At 48.7% G+C, this 26,543-nt stretch overlaps 1 protein-coding gene across 1 annotated transcript in view; it reads left to right on the forward strand.

Annotated features, from left to right (window-relative positions):
- Positions 1-26,543, forward strand: part of NECAB2 (N-terminal EF-hand calcium binding protein 2) — a 67,458-nt gene that overhangs the window by 36,046 nt on the left and 4,869 nt on the right. Inside the window, exons 3-5 of the mRNA XM_027902546.1 lie at positions 516-624; positions 14,051-14,076; positions 17,251-17,348. Of these exons, the coding sequence (XP_027758347.1) occupies positions 516-624; positions 14,051-14,076; positions 17,251-17,348 (233 nt within the window). The remainder of the gene's footprint in view (positions 1-515; positions 625-14,050; positions 14,077-17,250; positions 17,349-26,543) is intronic.

The raw sequence follows: 26,543 nt of genomic DNA on the forward strand, positions 1-26,543 counted from the left end.
AGTGCTGAACTTCAAAGGTTTTCTCAGGGCTTTCTCAAATCCAGCTGTGTGCCTGTCCATGGAGCACAGATGTATCAGATTTATCAGTTTTTTCAGTCTTATCCAATTTTACCAGTTCTATCAGATTTATCCAGATTTATCAGTTAAGCCTTTGTCACCTTATCTGCCAAAGTTTCAAAGAAGTCCTTCCATGATTTCTTAAACGTAAGGCAGTGTCAGGGGCAGCCTGCCAGCTTTTCCTCTAGGTTTGAGCCATGCTTTGGGTTAATAGCTCAGTTAGTTGCCAGTGGCCAGTGCATCCATAGCCAGGAGCATCTTTATGTAGCCCTGGGTCTGCCAGAGCTCTGGGGTCCCACCCTGAGGCCAGTGAGCCCTGCACTGGTTGTGAGCCAGTTCTGCAGGGGCACTTGGAGAGGATTTTGGTCTGAATCTTTAAATCTGAACATAACTCTTGATTTTCAGTCTTGCCCCTCCCTTTTCTGCTTCCCTAATGTCAGCTGTGTTGCTGTTTGCAGATGATGGGAAGCTGTCCCTGGAGGAGTTCCAGGCCTTTTTTTCTGATGGGACACTCAACGAAGAAGAACTTGAGAAGCTCTTTCATACCATTGACTCAGATAACACCAAGTAAGTTCCTTGTGCTGGCTCTCCCACGTCACAGTGCCTTTGGACCCTGGTGTTGGGGTGCAGCAGCAGTTTCTCCAGAGAGCTGAGCTCTGCACAGGCTGCAGGGGTGCAACTTGCTTAGCAAAACTCTGCAAAACTCTGCAAAGTCTCCATTTCTGCTTGGTTTGTGTCTCCCCGTGACAGCTGCTGGGGCTTCTTTGTCTTTGTGATTTGCTTTTTAGGCCATTTTCTTCAGTGCAAGCTGATCTTTACAGCAGCTGAAGTTATGCTTAGTTTTACCCACGGGGGCATTGAAATGTCTCTTGAACTTTTTCCCTTTCTCTAAAAGCTTTGCTGGGCTCTAAAGGCAGTGGTGTGAATCTCTCCAAGCACGGTCCTATCCAGCTAATTTATTATTTGTCCTCTTGCCTCTGTGATGTCTCTGTATCCCCTGCACTTGGACCATGCCTGCTCCACCTCCTGTCCAAAATGTGCCCTGGGAAGCAGAGATGGCTTTAGCATTTCACAGAAACGAGTCCCTTTCTCTTCCAGGAGGGTCAGCCCAGGCCCTGCAGCCACTGCTGTGATTCTTGGTCTCTGCTCTGCTCCCACAGCCCGAGGTGGCTGCTCTGTCCTCACAGAGAGAGGGTGGACTCAGGAGAGCCCTGCAGTATCAGCACCACAGCTCCAACAGCAGCAGGGAAAGGGGTGGCAGAGGAGATCAGGGTGTGCTTTGGTTCAACATTTCATCAGAGCTGGAGCTGAGGATGGCACCTCCCAGCTCCACTGGGACTGCAGCAGCTGTGGGCTGTGCCCAGCTATCCAGTCCAGCTGACAGACCCAGCTGATGTTGGCAGCTGATGCTCCTTCCCCTCCACCTGCCTTTGCCTTTGGTGAGGTTTGAGGTGTTTCTGAGCCCTGGGAAAGCGTCTTGCAGAGAGCAGCACAGCATCTTGCTGTTCTTGGCTGGAAGGAAAAGAAATGAGCTGAACATCCTTCCAAGTTAAATCCTTGCGTGAATTGGCACTTGCTTGTTGATTTGGAAAGCATAGACACCTACAGCAAATTTATCAGGTTGGGGAAGGAGAATATTCCCTGTTTTTTATCTGCCAGAGCTCTCAGTCTCCAGAAAACCCATTTCAGAGGAGGGCTCCCTTCTGAAGAAGTGTTTTCCACTATGAAATGAGTAGTTTTCTTGACTGCAATCTTGCAGCCAGCACAGTCCTTCGTGTGTGTGCTCTTCCCCCTGCTCTGCCTCGTTCCCTGCACGGTAAATGGGTGGGTGTGTGGGAGCCTGGGCAGGAGGGAACTCCTCCAGCTTCCCACACTCTGGGGTGGCAATTTGAGTGCACCGAGTAAAGAGGGGAGGAGAGGAGCTTTGATTTGTCCATTTTACAGGGGAACACAGGAATAATATTAACTTTATCTTTCCCAAAGGCTGTTGGAATTACAGTTATTTGCTACTTGATAGAAGTTTGTTTGTTTTTAAGGCTCTTTTTTGGTATTTCATTTCATTTCTCTGTTTTTCTCATAGTGGCCATCATGTTTGTTCAGTGTACAAACCAAAGTTTGCTATTGAGATTACATTACAGCTAGAGTAGAAAATGATGAAAATGATGTTCCTGCTGATTATTAGTAATTGCTGTTACAGCCAATTACAAGATGTTGATTCAATTTCCTGGAGTATTTTTAGAAGCAGCAAACTGCCTTGCTGGAGTAGATAAAATGAATGTCTGTAGGTATCTCCATGCAGGAACTGTGCTGTGAGTCCCATCATCACCAGTTATTTCCTCTGGCAAGAGGAACATGCTGAATGTGTCATGGATTTCTCTTGGGTGTTTTGGCAAAATTATATTCATAAACCTGCTGTTCCTCACAAACAATGACCAAGGAGCATCTTCCTCTCTGTTGCTCACACCGCCTGCCCTCCTTCCCTCCTCCCAGCTGAAGCAGGAGGCAAACCCAAGATGTTGCTGGGTGATTTTCACCCTTGGTTTTAGCTGTTTTTTCAGGAGGTTTCCTGGGGAGCTGCCTGAAGATTACTGGGGAGGTAATGATATGTTACTATTAATACCAACACTACTGGAATTGCACAAATAACGGGCAGTATCTGTGCACATGGACACACAAAATTAAATGTATACATTTGGTTTAGTGGCAGATTGGGGTTTTAAAACATTAGATTAATGTTCACCTGGGAGATCCTGTTATATCTGCAGAGTTACCTACAACTCTTCTTATTTTTTCTAACAAGATGTATCAATTTTAAAAGGAAGAAGTCGTTGCAAATGTAAGGTCAAACAAGTTTTAAGTGCTTACAGCAGCGTGCATCCCCTTGGCAGGAAGAGGCTCCTCTCAGCCCCTGTGAAAGCACAAGGAGGTCGGATGTGATGGTTGACTGAACAAATGTAGTCCTTGCAGGGCATTTTAAAAATTCCTTTTCCATCTCGTACATTTTTCATGGCTGCAGAGCACGATCTGTGGGGAGAGATCTGCTCACTGGAGCAGGGCTGCTGCCATCAGCTGTGCAGGTCCATTCACAGGAGCCAAGGCCATGGCATCAGCATTCTGCTGCTCTGGGGGTGTTATCTCTCCTTTCAACTCACAGCTATTCCTTTCATGGCTTTATTCTCCCCTGCTCCCCTCCCTGAATGAGCCTCCTCTCCAGTGGCAAACACAGCAAAGGCTGGAGCATCAGGATAATTAACAGGAGTGGAATCTCTTCTCAGAAGCCTTCAGAGTTTGTCCAGACTGTCACTTTTACCAGAGGATTGTGACAAATGGAGATCTGAAGCCCCTCAGGTTCTCCAGTCTGTTCTGCACTTGGCAGTGCCATCTCCCATCCTTTAAGTCCCTGACTGGGGTGGGGTGTTGGTCCAGAGGGCTGATGACAGGGGAGGGAGGGAAAAACTGATCACCTGCTTTTGGGATGCTGAACAACATCCTTTTGGGAACAGGAATCCTCCTCCCTCCTCTGCACCCTCAGCTGCTCAGACACCACGGGGACTTGTGTTCTAACTCACTAATCTGGGATCCCTTCAGGGGGCAGAGATGTGGTGGGACACGGTCAGGGCACTGCCAACCTGTTCAGCTGCAGAGCTGGGGGGGACAGGGTCGTGCAGGGCCACCCCAGGAGCAGTAATGATGCTGATGAGCCTCTCTGCTTGCACTAATTAGTCCCACTGTGAAGCAGGGCATGGCAGCCCAGAGCTGTGCTGCTGCCAGCAGGACATTCAGCTCCAGCACTCTGAGACCTGCAAAGCCAGGGAGGGCAGGGGGGGAGCTTTGGGCTGGCCCTGCCTTTACCCACATCATCTGGGCACCTGTGGGGCCAGAAGCTCTCCAAATGGGTCTGAGAGCTTCCATCTATGAATTCTGGTTCTCTGTGACTTTAAATGCACTGATACCCAGAGAATAACATTGATTTACACAAACACTCTGTGCCCATGGCTATGATGTTTAATGCTCTACAGGGGTGAGCAGCAGGAAAGAGTGGGAGATGCTGGCAAAGTGCTGCTGGTGTAGCTGGGCTCCAGACTGATGCTGGTCCCTGTGAGAGGAGCCAAAATGCCCTGGTAGCAGCCTTGCAGCTCTCTGCTTTGGTGGCACTCTGAGCTCTGAAAACTCATGGGTTGGTGTTGCATAAAAGCAAAGTGACATTTTGGTGGGGTCAGAGACAAAGGCAGAGGAGCTCGAAATCAGTTCCTGAATATGAAGCAAGGAGGAGCTGAGTGCCAGCTGAAGCTACACCTCATGGTTCCACTGGTGACCTGGGCAGAGAGGGAGTTTCACATCATCACAGAGGAAGATGAGGTTCTCAACACCCTCCTTGCAGCACACAATCTGCTCCAGAGCTGAACACCCTCAGTGCCTTTGGGGATGCAGCAGTGCTGCCCTGCTGCTGCAATTCTGTTTTCCTCTGCTGGGAAAGGTCTGCTGTTACTGCTCTGTTGGGATGCCACAGTCACTCCAGGCACATCCTCTGAAATGCTTTGCCTTCCCACAACCCACACCTGGTCTGGTGTCCCTTGGAGTGAGGAGCTTCCATCTGATGGAAGAATGCTCTGCTGCCCATTCCTTTCTCCAGGTTTCTGCAGCCCAGTCCTCACCAAACTGAACAGAAAGTGCTTTCACTTCTTGGGCAAGGAACAATGGTGATTAGGATTGAGTATTTTTCCCATTTTTTTCCTCCCCCTCCCTAATCTTGGCTCTTTGCAGTGCAGACCTGATTCAGTGGAGGGCCAGATTTGTCTGAATCCTGCATGTGGAGATGGCTGTGCCCATTGAAACCAACTTCATTTCTGAATATCAAATGTTCTTAATTAGCTCTCTGGGAAACAAACTACGAGTTGTTTAATCAGCTGAGATTTTGATTAACTGATTCAAGAGACAGTTCTTGTCTCTTCTGAAAGGGACAAAATGATTGCACAAAAATTACATGTCTGGCTGTAATTTCTGGCTCTGGGGAGCATGGGCATTTGGTGGATTGTGTTTGTATGGAAGATGTTTTTTAGTCCTAGCTTGTTTTTCTCTGTGCCAACCTGTCACTGAAACCATACTGTGCTCTACTTTTCATTTAAGTAAGGGAATACTTGGTTCCAGTGCTGGTGCTGTGCTGATAGAGCTACAGAACATCTCAGCCTCACCAAAGAAAAGGGGCTTAAAAAACAAATTCCTCCCTGGGAAGGTCACTGGGAGAAACACAAAGCTGAATAACTGCACAGAATCTTGTTTGAACTAACATTTGAGAACATTTTTCTATTTCTGATCCTATTTCCCAGGTGTTTTCCCAGGCAGGCTCTCTGCAGGGTCCCTGGGGAGAGCTGTTTAATCTGCCAGCGACACAGGCTGGCACTGGGAGCAGCAGGCACTGCAGAGAGCGAGGAGAGGGGAGGGTTTATCTGGGCAAGTGGAGGGAAGCAGCATCACATCAGAGTTTTCTGCCTGGGACTGCAGCTCAGCACCTTTTTTTGATACTCCATTTTGTACTGGAAGTTTTCCAGGCAACGGAAAGATACCAAAAATTTTGCATTAAACCCATAAAAGTGACTAAGATATTGAATTCTAATCAGCCACTTGTGTTTGAGTCATGTAGGCATTCAAAGAGCTGGAGACTTTGCTTTCAAATCCAGTCTCAGGAATGTATCCAGGTGCTTTTTCCTGAGTAAACATGCACAGGGTGCCAGCATCAAACAGCAGAGGTGTGGAGCTGCTGCTTGGGAGGCAGAGCAAGCTGTCTGCCTTGGGGCTGCATTTGGGAGGAGACTTTTTATATCATTTTCCAATGGCAGGAGAAGAGAACACAGGAGAAACGAAGATACTGAGGAAAATAAGCAACAGAGTCCAGGGATCTCCTGCTTCACTTTTCTTTTACTAATTCCCTGCCAGTTGTGTTACACATCCAAACCTACACATTTGTTGCTCTGATTTCTTCCTCTCCTACATCTAACCTTGGTGTTAAACAAGATACCTGCAAAATCTAACAGAAGGAGAAGGCTGATTGAACTTTGCTTCGTGCTCTCAGTATTTTGCCATTTGCTTCTGGCAATCAGCAAACCCTTCAGCTGAGTCCGAGGAATCACTCCAGCCCTGTCTCCTTTGCAGGTCAACATTGCAGAGATCACAACCAGAAATCAGATTAGCCCAGGCTTCCATGTCAAGTAGAAATAGGCAGTGGCCAGCCCAACCTTCCAAGGCCTGTAGTCCCAGTTTTGGCTGGCACAGTCCAGGGATAAATCCAACAAGAGTGGGATAATCTCATGTGTGCACACACTGGGCCCAAGGGTGAATATTGTGATCATCAACTTAATGAATTTGGAAGTGCCATACCACCTAGCAGTTCAGTTACTTGTAGGCTGTAATAAAACCTGCCTTCTATTTTCTTTGGTGCTCTTGTGGGCAGAATGACATTTTCAAGAACAAGTCATCCCTCAAAAAAAAAAAAAAAAAAAAAGGGAGGGTTTAGATGCAATTTATGAGGAATTTGGCACATGCAGAGATGTGAAAATGTTTCATACTGTACTAAATGTCTGTTTTACTTAAGGTGGCAACTGTGCTTAGAAACTGTTGGATTAATCTTAGCAAATTAGAGTGCTACATTGATATATTTTTCAGGATATTAATTGTGCTGTAAACAGGCATTTTATTGTGTTGTCATCTTGTTCAGAGTTTTTGTGAGCTTTTCAAGAGATTTTTCACGTGTGAGTGAGTGGTGAGAGGTTCTGGTCAGTGATGTCAGAGCAGTGAGAGAAGACACTGATTATTTTTAATGTGCTGTGAAATGGTTTCTGCAAGGTACGAGGAGAGATGCGAGAGGATCAGCCTTAACAATGGCCATAAACAGCTCCACCAGCGTTTGCTCTCAGCGTGCAGGTGCTGGGTGGCCTGGCTGGGCATGGCAGGGGGGAGAGCCCTGCCCTTGCCCGCAGTGGGGTGGCAGAGGGCACTGCTGTGCCAGCCTGGTCGGGGCTCTGGGGAGGGAGGGCTGGCAGGGACAGCAGAAATGGGGCAGCTCTGCCCTCAGGGCTCTCCTGCTGGGCATTTGGGTTCGTGCTCAACCCAAGGTGGAAAGCTGCACCTTTATGGGGCATTTGGGATGTGGATTTGTAGGGCAGGAAGGGCATTTGGGATGTGGATTTGGGATGTGGATTTGCAGGGCAGGAAGGGCATTTGGGATGTTGATTTGGGATGTGGATTTGGGATGTGGATTTGCAGGGCAGGAAGGGCATTTGGGATGTTGATTTGGGATGTGGATTTGCAGGGCAGGAAGGGCATTTGGGATGTGGATTTGGGATGTGGATTTGTAGGGCAGGAAGGGCAGAGCCCCCCTGATGCTGAGCCCATCTGCCATCCCCAGCCCCAGCTCTGGAGATGAGTGGCAAAGCACGAGGCTGTAGCACCCACTGACAGCCTGAAATGCCATCTTGCAGTTGCTGATGAATGAACAAACAAGTGTCTGGTGCTGTGCAGGTGCCAGTTTATTGCTCCTGCCTTTTTTAAAGTCACATGTATTTCTCTTAACTAGTGAGGGCTTAGAGCAGGTTTTCCAACAGCATCCAGACCGTGGTTTCATTTTTATCCATATTCAGTCACTTTTCTTGATGCCCTTGATGATTAGAGCTGGGTGTTTTGTTCTGTCAAATCTTCACCACACAGAAAATGTTGTTTGGTTGTCTTGAAATCACTGATGAAAGAAAGCATCTGGTCTGTGTCAGGGATGGTTTGCAGCTTGGAACATCCTGAGGGTGGTGGAGAGGCAATGTGGTCTTCACTGTGCTGTTTCTGGCCCCCAGCTGTGGCTGTGTGTAGGAATTTGGGTTCCAGGGAGGCTTGGGTCAGCTATGACCCCGTGTTTCATGAGTGTGGCTACAGAATATACCAGTATACCAAGGGAGTGAGGAGCTGAACCAGCCTTGAAATGCAGCAGCAGCCTTTGAAAATGAGAAACTAGCAAATAATGTGTTACGTTGTGATGGCCTTCATCTTTATGGTAAATATTGAGCCCTGAAAGGAAACAGAAACAGAGCTGAGCTGCGAAAAGCAGAGTTCTGTCCCCCCTCCCCCTGACAGAGTGCCCGTGCTGCTTTCATCAGCCACACGAGCAGAAGCAGGAATGTTTCTGCCAGCACAGGTAAATCAATCCCCAGTGTGTGTGTGCCTGGAGCTCCCTGTCCCTCCCACCCTGGGCACAGCTCTTGGCCACGCCGTGGGGAGGGCAGGGGGTCCGTGGGACCGGCAGGGTCACCCACGGGAGCCCCAGAGAAAGGGGGAGCTGTCACTGCTGGAGAGTTTCCCCTTTTCCAAAGCTGGGAAAGTCCATCCCAAAGCCCTTCACTGAGCACTGTGATGAGTGTGCAACCCTGGTGGAGGGCAGGGGCTCTGCCAGGAAAGGTGGGTGTGAATCAGCAGCTGAGATGGGGTCTCAGGGGGAGAGACCCCCACAGCCACTGCATCCCAACCTGTGCTTTGATGCTTTGCCACTTCAGAGATGGTTTTCACAAGGTTTAATAGCCTTGTTGTACCATTTTTATGGGGTTTATTACTGCTCCAAGAGAAATGCCAAATGTATTGAGGGTCACTGGCTGGAGAAGAGACATTTTGCTGTCATGCCCTGATTACTGCTGGTGTGGAGTGCCATGGCAACTGCCTGTGTGCTCCAGCCAGCCAGGGCAGCTGCACTCCAGCACCACAGTTGCTTTGGAGCAAGTTGCTTTTTTGGACCTGTTGGCCCCCAAAGTGTGCCCCCCCATGAGGTATCAGTTAGGATCAGTATTCAGTACTAACCATCCTTTTTTTATCTCCTGCATTTCCTTGGCAGTCAGAGCTGCAGTGGGATCTGTGAACAGCCCACCTTGCTGGGGAGGCAGGAAAGGTGCTCTGAGCTGAGCTTGGGCTCTGGCAGGGTGGGGACAGTGCCAGGGCAGGGTGGGGACGGTGCCATGGCACAGTGGGAAGGGTGCCATGGCAGGGTGGGGACGGTGCCATGGCAGAGTGGGGAGAGTGCCATGGCATGGTGGGGAGGGTGCCAGGGCAGGGTGGGGAGGGTGCCATGGCAGGGTGGGGAGGGTGCCATGGCATGGTGGGGACGGTGCCAGTGGGCAGGTGTGCCATGCACCCTCCACCCTGGGCTGCAGAGTGGCCCTCAGGTGATGCAGCACTTTGTGAGGGTGTGACTGGCCCTGGGAGATTCCCCAGCCATGCCCAGGGGGTGCCCAGGGGCTTCCACAACAACAGGGAGGAGGAGAAGGCAGTAAAGGTCTTCTGCTGGTCTTCCCCATCATGCCAGAAGGTCACCTAGAGGAGCATCTTTTGTGATGCTGAAAGCACAGGTGTGGATGGCTGAGCTGGCTTGGGCAGGGAGAACTGGGACCTCCTGGTTTCTGTGTGTGCCTGTGGAGGCAGAACGAGCCCATCCTGACTCTGCAACAGCTCCATGTGCAGGGAGGGAACAGCCTTGGAACAGGATGAGTCAAGGAACGTGTTTTACTCTGAGCCTACCAGATTCACTGTGCTTGTTTGTATCGAAGGTCAGTTCAGTTTACCTTGAAAAATCAGTTTTTTCCAGATTGCTGGCTTTTAACGAGGTGCCTGCTGGCCCAGCGCTCTGGAGCAAAGCACAAGGTGCAGAGCACAGGGCTTTGGGTATCAGCACTTCCAGTGAACGTGGCAGTATGGTTTGGAAATGGTTCTGGGCAGTGTCTGTGTTAGTGAGAATGCAGATGGCTTATAAAGGCAAGGAGCTGCAGAGAAAGCCGTATGAAAATATTGTTATAAAATATTTGAAATATTGAAATATTAATATCCAGTGAGCCTGAACATGGGTTTGCTGTGCCTGTTGCTGCTCACCCCCTGGACAGTGTGAGCCATGGTTGTCACACAGTGTGGGAAAACTGACAGATGTTCTGGATCCTTCCCTGCCTGTGTCATTTGAGCTGCAGTTGGCTGCATGTCCTTCTGGCTGTGGACAGCCTTGCCATATGGTTTCTGCTGTTCCTTTGAGTGTGGTGCCTCAGGTTTTGGAAGTCCATTTTTAACTCATACCATAAGAGTGTTGTTGGCTTTTTTTTAAAGGCAGTGGGTAGGTGAAGGGGAGGTACTTGGGTGGGCCTTGGGAAGAATTTACCAGGGTTCTCCAGAAGAGTTCGATGACGGGCTTGGAAAGTTGCTTAATTCTTTAGAATTAAAGTTATTCAGCTCCTGGCCATCATCCAGTATTTGGTATTTTGCTTGCTCTGCCTGGAATAATTTCTCTCGCTCTGGGGCTTGTGTAAAAATGTTTAATTGAGTTCAGAAACTAATGATCAAAAGTGACCATCTGTGACCCCTTAGTAGGCATTTGGATGCCCATTTTGCACTTCTGAGGTGTTGAGATAACACAACGCTGTTGCTGCTGGGACTGGAAGCCGTATCATCAGATAAAATAATGCTTTCCAGCTGCACTTGTTGTTTTTTAGTCTTTCCTAAATGAAAATGAGTTTTGCAGGTGGCTAATGCTAGAGGATAATTTGTTTCCGTGCTCGTTTGAAGCCTTGTAGCAAACCCAAAGCTGTGAATAGAAGATGGAAATAAAAGTAGAACGTGATTTCAGAAAAAAACCCCTCCACTTTCTGTGCTGGTGAAGTGACTAAGCCTTGTGGCTGCTGATGCAAACCCTTCATCTGCCCAAGGAAAGGGGTTATTATCTTCAGCTGAAGCCGGTGGGGCATTGAGCAGCGTTTGAGCAGCACATCCAGGCAGCTATTTGCATGAGAAGTGTGAAGATGAGACTCTGATGTATTTGCAACTTCTGAATTGCCATTATGTTTGTGATTGTGCCTCCTGTTGGGAGAGCCTGGGGCACCTTTCCCTTGGCTGAGCTGGAGCCCAGGAAGGGAGTTTCACGCTCTGCTCCTCCACGGTATCCCCTCCGTTCTGAGATAACTTTTCCTCTGCTCTCCAGAGCTGAAATCTGTGAACTGTGGTGAGGACAGCAAGCCAGAGCCCATCAGCCTTGCCCTGGGGAGGCAGGAGGTGCTGGGAAAGAGAGGGAGAGGTGCTGGATGGCAGATTACGGCTGTGTTTGTGGGAAGGGTCTCTGCAGCTCATCAGCTGCACTGGGCCAGGACATCCCTGGCTTTGCCATGCTGACACCTCCTGGGGTGCTCTCTAATCCCTTCCTGTGCTGTGCTGGCTGGGCTTGCTCATTAAGAGGTGATGCAAGTAATAGTGGGGGAGATTTCCAGAACTGCTTTTTTTTGTCCTGCTGGGAAACGCTGATTTCCTTAAACAAAGTGTGGGCTGATCTGGATGGGTGTGGCTGGGACTTCTGAGCTGGGATCTGGAGGTAACAGGGGTACCATCACCCCCCTGGTCTGGCTCTGGGATGTTCAGATTGCAGTCCTTGGGCTGTTGGACACCCTGCTGCAGCCTGTCCTGTCTGATGGTGCCTGCTCCCTGGGGTGGAGTGTCGAAGGTGGCATCTTCTTTCAAGACAGGCAGGTAGAGAAGGAAAAAATCTCATCAGTGCTTTGAACGTTTGAAAAGCAGCAAAAAGTCAGTGCAGGATAACTCTGCTGAAAGCCCATCCACTGGATAATCTGCAATCAGGGACACGGCAAGGGAAAGGTGGGACTTCCCAGGGATCCTCATTAGCTCAGGTGCTCATCAAACTGCAGTTCAGTGCTGGGTGGGGTTCTGGGGGGAGAAATGTCCTTGTCTCTGGAGTGCACAGGAGGCACAGCCATGACTCTGGGCAGCTCTGCCTCTCACCAGTCACGCAGCAGTAATTACTCTCTTAATTAAGCCCACTGAGGAGATGCTCTCCCAGCATGGTCGCTGCTCTTTCAACTCCCACCTGCACAGGAGGATTGTCACACTCAGGTCTTTTCTTAACCTGTGAAATAGCTGGATATGAACCAGAAGGAAAGCTATTTCCCTGTTGCCAGCATGTTTATCTGGTCAAATTATCACACTGTATCTAAATGGTGGCAGGCAGTGAGTGATGAACTGTCCTTTTTGTGGCCAAGGGTGACTCATGGCTTGGCTCTGACCTCTTGGAAAGGTTGAAATCTGAGCTCTGGTTTCTGCCTCTCACTTCTGTTGGAGCAAATGGGTCCCAAATGGCAAATGGAGGCTCTCCAAAGTGGATCTTTGCCTTGGGAAATAACCTCAAAGGGTGCACGTGCCCTGGGAATGCAGAGCTGTGCTGCTCCCTCCGTGCTCCAGCCTGGCTGCTGGAGAACAGGGGAAAGGCCTGAAACCAAACCAGCTTGGATTTTCTTGGCTTGTTCTTGTTTGAAACAAAGACTTTTGTTTTAGAAAGAGGTCAGATAGATGTGGCCTTTACTATGCAGAAAAAAACTATATAACACATGATTTCTTCATTTAGACTTGAACATTATGATATTCTGCTTCTCTGGGTTATGGTTTCAATATGCTCTTGAATTAGTCATACTATTAATGTAATTAGAACTGAAAGCTAATTCACAGCCAAGTGTTATTCTGGCTGAAAGATTTTTTAATGTTTTTAATTTTTAAAAAAATTTTTTTTCTGAAAACCAGAGAACAACTTGTTGCCATTTTTCTTGTGATCTTCTTGTGCCATACAGGAATGTTGAATATTTGGCAGCTGAAAAAAAAATTGGTAACTAATTCTCAGCTAAATGCTTGCATGCTGAAAAGTCCTGTGGTATATAACTGCTCCAAAAGCATCCCCTGAAGGGCAGCTCTGGCATGAAAGGCTAAGGATGACAAAGGCACTGCCACCTCCCATTTCACAAGGCTGGAAATCCAGATTCTGAATATTTACTTAATAAAATGCTGCTGGCAAGGCCCATGGTGGGGGTGAGTCACTGAGGCATTAACCCACGAGATCAGCCTGTAAATTGTTTTGTAGCTGGTGCTGCACGTGCCTGGCATTGCCTGTTCAGTTGTGCAGCTCCCACGGGGGGCAAGAAAAGCCCTGGAAACACAAGTGGGGCCGTGGCTGTGTGTCAGCAGTGCTCCAGAGGCACACTCCTGGGGATGCAAACATCCTGCTCAAGTACCCAGACGTGTCTCCTGACAGACTTTCATCTGAACGTCGTCATATATTTTTATTAAGTCAGCTTGTGACTTCAGTAATTTCTTTCATTAGGCTTATCCTTAATGAAAGATGGCTTAAAATTAAAAACAACTTCTCAGACAAGCTACCATTCAAGCACAATTAAGTTAAATAGGATGACAAGACGTGAGGAAATAAAAGACCCTTTTTGGCAGCAGCGGATCAATCATTACAATGCAAAGCCACATGGAATACAAGAACAGATTGTTTTTTCCCAGTAACAACGTGCCCCAGCTGCAACCCCAGAGCCACTTCAGTAGGTGTTTATAAACTCTGGCTTCTGAAAAATGTTACTGCAGCACTTCATGGACAAAGCTGATGTAAAAATTGAAAATTTCCCTAATCCACTCATGGTGACAGGTTAGACAGAGCAGGGATGAGTTTAGCTAAAGAAATAACTTTCTAGGACATCAATGGATTGATAAAATATAATTCTATTAAGAGATCATTCCAGTGCTTGAATGGCACTAATGATTGTGTGGGAATCAGAGGCACAGAGAGATTAGCAGCAACCTTTATTTCCCAAGCAGGTTGTCTGTTGAGATGTTGTTCCATAAACTAGATGTTCATGTGGCAAGAAGGAATTGTGCAGTTTTGTCTGGAGGGAGTCCTGGGCAGGAGCTGCTCTGCAGGGGCAGAATTAGGAGAATTGGTCCATCCAGAAAAGGAAATTTTGCAATTTGTTTTTAACTGACTAAAGTGGTGGCTGAGGAATGCCGAGAGGGTGGGTGAGGTTGCAGGTGGGTATCTGGGGTTAAGCCTGCAGGAATCCTAAATGTCATCCATCACCTGTCCTTTACATTAAAATTCTCTTTCTCTCTCTTTTTTTCCTGCTTCCTTCCCTGCCTTGTTCTCCCCCTCTTCCAGCAATGTGGACACCAAGGAGCTGTGTGGTGAGTGTGGCCCTTTTTTAGGGTAAAAGCAGTCCCTGCTGCATGTGGGCTCTGAAGGATGCACGAAACCAGCCCAAAGCTGTGGACAGGGGGGATCTCAGCCCTTCTGCTGCTTTGCCCCTTCTTCCACAGGAAAACTGGCAGAACTTTTCTTTATTTTCTTGCAACACAAACGGGGGCAGAGCTGATCAAAGCACTTGGCTCCTGTTCAGTAACAAGCTGGAGTGTAATTTCTGGAGATGTCGTGGCTCCCAGCTTTGCTCTGAAGCTCAATAAAATCCCTCTGCTCCACCGTGTTTCTCCTCAGGCCAACCTCCCTGTTCCCCACCTTGCCTGAGGTGCACACCCCTGCTACTGCCCCTCCCACTGCTTGACAAAATTAAAGGCTGAAAAGAAAAGCTCTGATAATATTTTGTCCCACACCTTGACTAGAAAAGGGAAAATTTCCTGCCAGGATTCCTGGAGGGCTTTGCCTCAATGGGAAGTGACTCCTGCTGCTCACTCAGGTGTATTTTCCGTGGATATTGATATTGGAAAATGCCTCCTGCACCCCAGCGTTTTGGGGAGAGATGAGGAGCCAGAGGTGGGGGGCCTTGCAGAGGGCTTGTGCATCTCTGCTGCTCTCCTCCGTGCCAGGATGCAGAAGAACACAGAAAGCCACCTCAGCAGCTCTTCACCGTTTGCCTTCCTGGCTTTGCCACCAGTGAAAGCCTTCAGAGGTAGCTGGGGGTGGGGTGTGCAGCCAGAGAGGTGGTTGCTGTGTGCCTGTGCACCTGTCCTGGTACTTAAAAAACCTCTCCACTGATGGCAGTCTGTGGGTCTGCCTGCAACAGGGCACTGCCCAGGATTTCTGTCCTCCTGGAGTGCTGAACTCCTGCCCACACCTTTCTGAGCATCCAAACCTGCAGCACAAGCAGCAGCATTTCCCCTTTCTGCTGGTTCTCTCTGCTTGTTCTTGCTTTGATAGGCAAGAAACCACGACTTCCCTAAAATCCTTTTGGTTTGCTGATGATATGATGGGCTTGTTCCCATCACCCCATTGTTACTGTGTTAGGTCTCCTTAGCTGACCCAAGAAATCCAAACCCCACAGCTTGTGCCATCAGCTTTGCCAGGAAATCCAGGGGGAATAATGGCATTGCTTGCCCCCACACTGCTTTCCCATCGCTGTGATAAAATCAGCAAATTACACGGCTGTCACCCCCTGTGATCCCACCTGGCTGCCTCTCCCAGGGGTGAAGCTGCTGGGAGAGGAGGGAGATAAACCCATCACCTCCTGTGGAAAGCTGGGGACAGTCAGAGGAAAGATTGATCAGCACAAGCTCCTGCCTGGATCTGTTATCTGCTGAATTCCTGCCCTTGCCTACGATTTCTTATTTGCTTCTCCTCTTCTAAGTGTTAATTTAAACATAAAATCTCATTTTGGCCAAATGGGAGCTGTGGTGTCTCTCTGGAAATGGGTTGTGTGTTATAAGATGTTGGGAGCATCTTCAAAGGCATTTCTTGAGCCCTGCAGCTTGTGTGATAAATTTGATATGGCTGTTAATCCATATCAGGCAGCATCTTAAAAAGTTCTAGGTTTTTTCCTGCCAATGAATGTAACAATCACCAGCACCCTGACTGACTTAAAGGTTGTGTAGCTCTCCACTGGCAGAGGAGCTCCCAGTCACAGCCAGGAGCTCTTCATGAGCCCAGAAAATGTGAGCACAGGCACCAAACTGTACCCAGCACTTTGTTGGGTACAGTCAAAGCACAGACATCCATGCAATGGAACAAACTGTGCTGGAACTGAGTGTGCTCCACGAGCAGGGGATGCACATCAACCTGTTACAGACTCTCAGGGTGATGGCATCGGGGGAGAGCTCTGTGGGGACATCCACCTCCTCCCACACCAGTGATGCTCTCCTGAACACTGACCCCATTGCCTCTGCAGCCACGAGCAAGGACCCTGTAGGGCTGGAAGTGCTGATCTCAGGTGTTCACCTGAATAAATAATGCTAAAGCAGCTTTAACTTTGTTAAATCAGCGCTGTTCTGCTCCAGGTGCTCCTTGCTCAGGCTCAGGGGCTGTGCTCTGCCCACAACAGCTCATTTCTCCTGAAATGTGAGTCCAACTTTTTATTTCAGGACTTACAAAAACCTTTGCCTTTCAGATCTGCTCAGGTTTTCTTTCCCAATCGAGTAAGAACAACACAAACACCCTGCAATGAGAATAAACTGCTTGGCTTATCATGGAACAGCAAACACTGCTGTCAGTCATGCTGTGACATTCTGCTTTCTGCCAGAATCCTCTTCCCTTTGGTTATGTTCTCAGACTGTAAATAGCTATAGGCACTTCTAATTAAGCCAAGAGAACCTAATTAGTGGAATTGTTTCCTGAAGTTCCTGTGTTGCTGCACTCCACTCCTCGTGCTGAGGAGCAGCGCTGGTGGCTTTTAAGGAACAGCTTCAGCTGTACTCTGTGTCACTCACCCAGAGACAGGGACATTTGGGTCTGTGCTGCAAACTCCCTGCACACCTTTCTGTCGTGCTCCTTGCTGCTGTTTCCACCCTGAGCAGTGAATCCCAGAGCTTGGGAGCTCAGCACAGAGCTGTGTTGGTGTGTGTGATGGATCCGTCATCCCCACCTGGGCACACAGCAGTGCTGACTGGATTTTGTGTCAGTGAGCTCGCAGCTCTGTTCTCCTCCTCTGAGGGCAGATTTTACTCTCAGAAGATCGTTCAACCCCTGACTGTTGGCAAATGGACTGTAGGGAAAGATGGAAGGCCAGTCTCAGCTCCTGTAAATTGGGTTGAACCTGGGAGGTATTTGGATGCTTTGGGTGGTAAAGAATGTCAAGGGAGTAGAAAGAGGATTTCGTTTGAGGTCTCTCCCTCCATGTCAGCAGCAGGAGGGAGGGAGACCAGATCCAGTCCAATGCAGGAGTGGGCACGAGTTATTTTCCGTGGGAGCTGCTGGGCCTTACACCTCCCTAATGCAATGATCCCAAACTTCATGGGAGCTGCTCCACTTCCCATCCTGCTGGACAAGCTGTGACTTTGACTCAGTGTATAAAAATGTACCTGAAACCATCCTTTCCCTTTTGCCTTACCCCCAGTAAATAGACATTGCTGTGTAGCCTTGAAGGATGACGTTTCCTCTGCATGTTCCCATCGTGTCCCTCTTGGTTTTCCCAGACTATTTTGCTGACCACATGGGAGACTATGAAGATGTTTTGGCCTCCCTGGAGATGCTGAACCTCTCCATCCTGAAGGCAATGGACTACACCAAGCGGGTGAGTGCCCTTCCCTGCTCTCCTGTTCCACAGGCTTGGAGGGGAGGGTGCCCCTGTTGTGTGAACAGAGCACATCAGTCTGAAGGTCCTCACCCTGATCAGCAGTGCTGCCTCCTCTGCTCTGCAGACAACAGGCCCAAGGGTCTCCTGAGGGGATTTTGAACATTTGTTGGTGTCACTGGGAGGGCTTTTGGAAACTTCAGACTCCTAGAGCTGCCATTAAATCCATCTTCCCTGCTGGAAGGCATCCTGCATTCCACAAATACGGTCACTGTTCAGCTGCTGAGTTAGAAACAAGAGCTGTGTGTCTGAGAGACCACAGGGAGATCATGCAAGCACCAAACCCAAGACATAACATCCTGGTTTATATATGCAAAATAGCCCCAAGCTCTTAAAAAATCCACCATGTACCTTAATGAGACTGTCAATAATGGACTGATAGAGACAATGACACTCATCAAGAAGCACACTGAAGTTTATTTCTGAATACCCAGAAAATCTGAGCTGATGTACCATATGAACAGCTCTGCTGAGAGCTGCACCACTCATCTGTTGTCTTACCAGGATGAGAGAAGTGTTTATAGAGCTTTCATTCCTTGGAAATCATTTTCCTGTCCTTCCATACCACTTAGTAATGTCACTGGGCTCTGTTGGTGATATTTATTAACTTAGGGGAATCAATCCCTTCTCCCACTTCTACCTTCAACCATATTTGCCTTCAACCATATTCTTTTGTGCTACAGAGAGGGAAAAGTGGTGTCCCCCTCCACTCATGAGCAGTGATGGGGTACACTGAGGGAAAAGGGGTGTCCCTCTTCACTCATGAGCAGTCATGGGGTACACTGAGGGAAAAGGGGTGTCCCCCTCCACTCATGAGCAGTCATGGGGTACACTGAGGGAAAAGGGGTGTCCCCCTCCACTCTTGAGCAGTCATGGGGTACACTGAGGACCAGGGCAAGGAGGGAGGTTTTGCTTTTTCCAAGCAGCCATAAGGACTTCCCAATCCAACTACAACACTCCTGCAAGCAAACCAAATTGAAATCTCCCTTCCATTTATCTATGAAGCTAAAGGAGAAACTCAAATTACTCCACAGATGAGGTAATGATAAGAAGTTTTAGGAGTTAGAATGGGAAACAACAAATTTCTCTCCCATCTTGCTGCCCAGTAAAGAGCCTCATTTTCTTCCATCCTTTCTGATGTTTGTGAGGAGGGCAGAATGGAAAGTGAAGGCACATATTTAACAAGTTGATGTCTTGCCATAACAAATTAAAGGCAAAAGTCTTTGGCCCATCACTGATCTGTCTGAAGTGCTCATGAATTTTTTATCAACATTATGAAAGGATGAAAAAATTCAGGACAACAGTAATAGTTCATTTTTTTTCTAATTAAGTTGCTGTGTCTGTTTGTGCCTCATTTATATTCATTGTCAGCAAATTTTCTGGCAGTCAGATTTGCCAACTCTGTATTTTAAATAAATATTAACATGCTAATAGAGATCTCAGTCATTCACTCCACCTTGCTGTTTGTGATGCCTTCCACCATTGCTTTTCCAAAGAGGGGTTAATATAAATGACTAATTCTTCCCAATATTTTGCAAGAGGAAGATGCAGAGTAAGACTCCATCACAGAGAGGAGCTGGTAAAAAGGTATTTAATCAAAAACACGGCTCCTGCTGTGATTTTGTGAAGAAAGTGGTACAAACCTCAGCGATGAATTATTCAAACACAGGCAGTTTATTCAGGTAAAGAAGTGAAAAGAAAACCCAACAGAAAACAAGCTGTTGTGGGTGGTAGAGAAACATCTGCAGTGTTCCAACAGGATGGATACACACCCAGGCAGCAGCAAAAGGTTCTCCAAGTGCAAACCATCAGTGCTTTTCCCACCCCAGCCTGTGGGGTGTGGGGTGTGGGGTGTGGGGTGTGGGGTGTGGGGTGTGGGGTGTGTTCCCTTTCCTCCAGGGCTGGGACCTCACATGCAGGGTGAGGATTCTCCCCAGGGAGAAGATCCACCCCTGGATTCCAAAAGCTGCTGTCAGCTGCCACTTGCCCAGTGGGTGCCCCCACGAAGGTCTTGTAGAACCACAGATTGGTTTGGAAGGGATCTTAAAGCTCATCTAGTTTCACCCTGTGCCATGAGCAGGGACACATTCCAGCAGATCAGTTCCCTGTCTCTGCATCTTTTCCTGTGGCCAGATCCTGCAGAGGGCTCGGTGACGATGCTGAGCATTGGGACTTGTGTGCTTTGCTTGTGAGGTGCTCCTGATTGCCCATAACAAATACACATTCCATAAGCTGGAGATGACTGCTGATCATTTAGGAGTGTTCCCACTCCCCCCCTTCAAACAATGTATTCAGTGCAAATGGTAAATGAAGCCTTTCTGCCAGGAGGTGCCCGCTGACGAGAGGGCACGGAGAACCATGGCATTTAATTGCTGTTTATATTTCTCACCTTAAAAGACAATTGATCATTTCTTGCTCATAAAAAGAGAAAGCAGCAATTATCTCGTGCTGGAGGACCTCATAAAGTAGCAGCAGTAATTGGATTGGGTAGTGGAAGGTCTCATCCAGCAAAACAGAATCTGTCAGTGTAATTATTTTCCGATGCAGCGATGTCTGAGCTGAAATCACTGCTGGGGATGGTGGGAAATGCAAAGCCAAATTGGAGAGAAAGGAAATGAACTTCGGGGATCTAAAAAAGGCTGACAGCAGGAGATGTTCCTTTAGAATTCTCTTTTGCTGTTGAATAGTGCTGTTGGCAAATGCCAAACCCGACACGAGTGGGGAGGATGGGATGGTTTGTGTGCCTGGTGTGGAGGGGGGGTGTGGGATGGTGGGGACTGGGGAACAGAGCCAGGTTAATTCTGTTCCTCTGGTACAATCACCACCCCTGCCAGCTTTGAGGGTGCCAGGGGACAGTGCCCAGGGAGCCAGAGGGATGGCATGGGGTGGTGGTCACCACTGAACAAACCCTCCCCCAGACACCCCAGGGAATGGGACTTAGCTCACATTGTAAAAGAGCTGTGGGGTTTTCAACCTGAGAGGTTCAATCAGCACTGTTCCTGTCGGGCACAGCTTGGGCTGCCAGCTGCACTGGGATTGCTCCTGCTCCCAGCTTCTGCCAGTTAAGCAGTTTTCAGGACTGACCACGGGAACATCAGCAAGGCTGACCTTTAGTGGAGAGTCAAACTTTTTAAAAGCAAGCTGCAGAGAAGTTCCAAAAAAATGCTGAGTGATGAGTGCCCTCAAGGACAAAGCAGCTCAGATTTAAAGTCCAGTCATCCCTTCCTGGAGATGTTCCTGTTGGGCACCAGGCAGGTCCAGGAAGACCTGGTGGCTGACCCTGGTGCATGCCCAGATGGAAGGAGAGTGTTTGGAGAGCAGAATTGCCCAAAATTGCAGCTGAAGTTGCAACAACCCCTCATGCACGTGCTGGAATGACATCATTGGCTGCAGGGAAGAGTGGGGGTGCTGCAGGAGGGGTTTATGGAGGAGGCCTGGGGACCTGAGGGTGGCCCTGGAGCAGCCTCTGCTCGATGTTCAGCATCTGGGGAGAAGAAGGGAGATGTGAAAGACAGTGTTTTACTTCTTGCTTGCTTACTGACAGCTCCACTGTCAGTCTCTGTAATCTCATTAGTGGACCTGGAGCAGGAATAGGACCATGTGGTGACACATCACCCACTGAGAGCCCTCTCATGTCAGGGCTCCAAACACCACCCATATCTCACGGGCTGGCACTGCACCCAAACCAGCTGCAAACACACTTTCCCCTGAGGATCATTATTTAGATGAGAAATACATAAATCATAAAGGGAAAACTGAGCATACTGACCTTCAGTAGCAGCTGCTGCTGCTCCAGCAGCACCAGGGAGCTCAGAGGTATCTACATGCAGGTGAATAGTTTTGCATATGTTATTTGGGGTTCCAAGTGTTCCTGCAGCAATCCACCCTTCTTGTCTCTCCTCCTGAGATGCCATCTCAGTGAACAGAAGATGTCAGGCCCTGGGGCTCAGTGGGAGCAGACCCTTCTCTCTGCTGCTCATGCCATGTGGCCGTGGGTATCTCCCTGTTTGCAGCCCTCAGCAGCAAAGCTGTGCTTGTTTGAGCAGCTCAGTTACAGCCCCAGAGCAAGCACCATCTGCCACCAGTCTTGGATGCTAAAAATGGTGGATCTTTAGTTTTATTTTGTAGCACAGCTGAGGCCAGCAACATAGAGTGCTCTCACATTCTTACCTGTCAAATTAAGCTTGCCAAATGTGATATTGCTCTTTTTTTCAGCAGTGACACCTCCAGATAAAATAGTGGGTAGAAATAATCCTCAAAAATCATCTTTTCTTTCCATCCCCCAGCTAATCCTTTATCTCAGCCTTTCATTTTACGTGAGCAGGTTTTCTCCTGAATGAAGCTGAATAAAGCCCTGTGGGTGTGTGAGGCTCCTGGGCAGTGGTGTGGGGTGCCTGGCTCATGGCAGGGTGTAACAACAGCCCAGGGGCAGCAGGCTTGGGTTGTGCCAGCTCAAACAGCAGGGTGTAACAACAGCCCAGGGGCAGCAGGCCTGGGCTGTGCCAGCTCAAACAGCCTGAGCTGCTCGTGGCTTCTCAGAGACCTCATGCTCTGGCCTTGGCTTGTGGTGCTTCATGAATATCATCAGCTGAAGGCTCCTGGTCTGGGCTTGAAGCCCTTGGGGTGCCCCTGCAGTGCAGCACATCTGTTGTTCATGTTCCCTCCTGGGTGAATTCACATCCTATCCCACATCAGGTTCTCTTTTGGAGAAGCTCTTGTCTCTTGGTACTTTGTGCCTGGCTGAATCCCTGCAGATCCTGCACACCTTGTCATGCTCTCCCCCTTTGGAAGCACTTGGCTCTTCTTCAGGGGTTGTTTGCTCAGATATCCAGTTTGCCCTTCCTGGAAGGCTCAGAGCATCATCCATCCTTAAAGCACCGTCCATCCTCAGAGCATCGTCCATCCTCAAAGCATCATCCATCCTCAGAGCATCTTCCATCCTCAGAACATTGTCCATCCTCAGAGCATCGTCCATCCTCAGAACATCGTCCATCCTCAAAGCATTGTCCATCAGAACATCGTCCATCCTCATTGTCCATCCTCAAAGCATCACCCATCCTCATTGTCCATCCTCAGAGCATTGTCCATCCTCAAAGCATCATCCATCCTCATTGTCCATCCTCAAAGCATCATCCATCCTCATTGTCCATCCTCAGAGCATCATCCATCCTCAGAGCATCGTCCATCCTCAGAGCATCATCCATCCTCAGAGCATTGTCCATCCTCAGAGCATTGTCCATCCTCAAAGCATCATCCATCCTCATTGTCCATTCTCAGAACATCGTCCATCCTCATTGTCCATTCTCATTGTCCATCCTCAGAGCATCGTCCACCCTCCCCTCTGCAGCACAGAGATCTGCCCTGATGAGGAGGGAGCTGTTATTGGGATTATCACTGCTTTGTTTTCTCCATCCTTGAATGGCTGATTGAATGATGAAACAGCAGCTTTGAAACATTCCTGTGATGCAGTTAAAGATGTAATCATGGTGAATGATTGTGGTAGAAAAAAGAAGGGAGTGGTGATGGGTCAGTGAATTGGTAAAGGTTGAGTCATCTTTCCATGTATTTTGAACGACATTTCTGAATAATTTCTGTATCAGCCTCTAGAGCAGAAACCAGATATGGATTTCTGGAAAAGTTCTGGAGCTCTACAATTCACGAATAACCTGAAAGGAGATGAGATGTGTTTGTTTAGCTTCTCAGAAAGTATTTCTGCAACTTCTCTCTGATATTGATTTAAGAAAATATTGCCCTGTAAATCAGAGCAAAATGTGCTGCTTCAGTTCTGCAAGAACTGAATTTCCCCCAACTTTTCTGTTCAGATTCCAGACCAGAAAGCTGCTTTTCCATGTGGCTTTCCTGCCAGCCTGTAGGACTGTGCATGAGATCCAGCTGGGCTGCCAGACTGCTGGGGAGCACAGCAGGACTGGCAGGGAAAGGAACCTTAAGAAAGTCTCTCTTGGAACTTATTTTTAGATGAAGATGCTTATTCACTGCTCTTCTGTAGCTGTAAAAGCCATGTCTCTCCTCTCTCCCTCTGAAAAGGAAGAGCACCTTCTCTGGGGGTCCCACTTGTTCTTTGCCTGCTGGGTGAGTGGACAGGGAGCAAAGGTACCACTTGTCTCTCGGTCCATGGGTGACCTCAGGGATCTGCACTGCCCACAGATCCCTGCCCTCCACACCCCTGGGGCTGCAGTGGGACACGAGGGCATTCCAGAGCAGCAGGAGATCCTCTAACCAGGAGAACAAAGGCCTGGGATCAGCTGCTTGGGAAGGGTCCATGGCAGGAGAGCTTCAGGCTCAAACAGGGTAAACGTGAGCTGAGAAAGGTCCAACACTGAGATTTGCAAAAGGAGCATTTTATAGTAAAATGCTTCTAAAATCCATATGATGCCACTGTAATTTTTTTGATCTGAACAGGTGTCTTATTTGGCTTTTTAGAGTTGTTTCAGGAAGGCTGAGCATCTTTCATATGGTAATGCTTTCATTTATCAACTATTTAAGTGTCTGTTCTCTTCAGGTTTCTTCTACTGATTATGTGCCAGGCAATCAGGTTTGGGTCTCTGCTTTGGAAGGGATTTGGGAGTCGGGGGAGGGAAAGGAGGGAGAGGCAGGTCTGAGTGTTATTCTAATTAAAAGAAAATATCTTTTGGAAGCAAACAGGCAATTATGAGCAACGAATTCAAATCAGCCAGTCAGAGGTCAGAGCACCACACATGCCTGGTTTTTAAAGGGCTGAGTGGGTGGAAGATAACCTCTCCATCACCCCAGGCTGAGGCTTGGCAGGGGTGTTTGATGGCATTGCAGTAGATGTGGTGTTGGGTTTGGGGCTTTTTAACTGGAGGAAAAGTGTGGGTGAAACAGAATATGCTTTGGTTTCCATCTGAAAAGCCTCCTCAGTTCAGTGCCATCCCTCTGTGGGTGTGTGCTGCTGTTGTGATTATTAACAATTGGAGAAACCATCAGCATTCCCAGGCTTGGAAACTGCCAGCCAGTGTGGCCAATCTCACTGCAGAGCAGCACTGGGAGGACTTGCTGGTGAAGGGAAGGTGTGGGGTGCTCGCAGGGGTTCTCTGAGTTAGTGGCTGGCACAGAATAATTGATATTTTACACCTTGTAGCCTTAATGAGCTGAACAGTGACCTTTAAAATGCCAGCAAAGAAGCTTCAGGATGCTCAGCAACACCGAAAGTCTCCTTTTGCAGTCATTTGATACCCACATTTGATACTGATGTTTGCTGCTGCTGTGTGTGCAAGGTGCCTTACAGACATGGACAAAGCTTGTGAAGTGAAGAGAGGGGAGAGATTTGGGGCTTGGCCCTCGTCTGACTGACCTGGCAATATTTCCCCAATAAAACCAGCTTTCCTTATTCCCCTTCTCCCTCATTTTTCTATGTCTCTGGCTCGTGCCCTGCTTTCTCAAGTGGTGATGCTTCCTGAGGCTCTCCTGAGAGTCATCAGCACAGAATCCTCAAGGCCATTATTTCAAGGAGGTTTTCACGTTTGCTGCTCACTGTAAATGGGCACAGCCCCCTGTTTGCAGCAGCAGATACATGGACCAGGCAGTCAGACAAAGTCTTTCTAGCCTGGAACTGGGGGATGGAAAAGAGCAGGCTTGGAGATGTCCAAGAGCTTCTGGCACAAATCAGCCTCACTGAGCAGCAATTATTGTATTATCTCCATTAATATTTTAACTTCTCAGGCAAAGCAAGGAGGAAATAACTCTTCAAGGTGAGATTAATAAGGACAAGCCTCATTAAATGTCAGCAGGGCAGTCCGACGAATGTTTTAATAAGACAATGGGAAGGATTCCTTTGGAGCTGCTCTTCTTAATCACTTGTTTTTTCAATCCCAAAGAAGATGTGTCAGAGGAGAGCCCAGGGGATTGCACAAGCCAGGGGGGAGAGTGAGGTGCCTTAGCACTGAATTTAATGCACTGTGAGTCTGCACAGACTTGTTCAGGTGTGACGTGTCTGTCTGTGTGTGCAGGTGTCGTATGATGGCTGGAAAGAACACCTGTACACAGACAGAGAGAACAGAGATTGTCCAACTACCCAGGAATATTTGTGACTGCATTCAGGGCTTTTTTCCCATTCCAAATGCTCAGCAACTGTTTTCTCACCTCTCCCTTGGCTCTGTTGCTGTTTATTTGTCTGGTGGTGGTGGCTGTGGCTCCAGGGAGCGCAGTGTGGTGCTCCCCCAGCTGCCTGTGGTCCCAGGTGCCATCACAGGTGGCTTCAGCATCCCCATCCACCAGTGATCACCACGTTGTGCTTGTCCCCAGAAACACCGTGGCTGTGACAGGGAGGGGAGCAAGTTTTTTTGTGTTAGATGTCATTAACCTCTGTTAACTGGATGCTCAAGAGGCTGCCAAGAATCTCGTGCTTCCCTACGAATTCAGGGGTGAGAAATCACTTCTGTGATCAGAACCCCAAGGGTTTTTCCTTCAGCTCGTTCTTCTTTTATGATTTAATATAAAAGATAAAAGTCCTCTGGGTTCTTGCAGAGCTGCTCCAGTTGCCATGGAAATAAACCTCGCTAATCACTTCTCCATAAAACAGGAACAATCTGCTGTGCCAGTGTCCATCTGGGTGTGCTGGTGTCATTGCTGTTGTGCCACTGTGCCACCTCTGCTGCTGGCTGGCAGCAGGTGGAGGAGCAGGCCATGCCATCAGCAGGGCTCAGCAAAGCTGTTTTGGGAAAGGGGTCCTGGGTGCTTCAGGCAGATCAATTGTGCTGTTAAAATATTTTAGAATGTTCTCTGGCTCACAAGGGTTTGGATTACCCTGGATGGTGGAGCTGGGTGGTGGAGCTGGATGGTGGAGCTGGATGGTGGAGCTGGATGGTGGTGCTGGATGGTGGATCTGGGTGCTGGTGCTGGGTGCCAGTGCTGGGTAGGGGTGCTGGGTGGTGGATCTGGGTGCTGGTGCTGGGTGCCGGTGCTGGGTAGGGGTGCTGGGTGGCACTGTGGGGCTCAGCACCGTCCCTGTGTGCCCTGCAGGTGTACGAGAGCGGCAGCAACGTGGAGCAGTTCGTGACGCGCTTCCTGCTGAAGGAGACGGCGAACCAGACCCAGTCCCTGCTGAGCTCTGTGGAGAGCGCCGTGGATGCCATCGACGAGCAGACCAACCCCAGC

Source organism: Empidonax traillii, unplaced genomic scaffold (genome assembly GCF_003031625.1).
Source record: "Empidonax traillii isolate 1590-97213 ecotype Southwest subspecies unplaced genomic scaffold, ASM303162v1 scaffold887:size345335, whole genome shotgun sequence".
Classification (NCBI taxonomy): domain Eukaryota; kingdom Metazoa; phylum Chordata; class Aves; order Passeriformes; family Tyrannidae; genus Empidonax; species Empidonax traillii.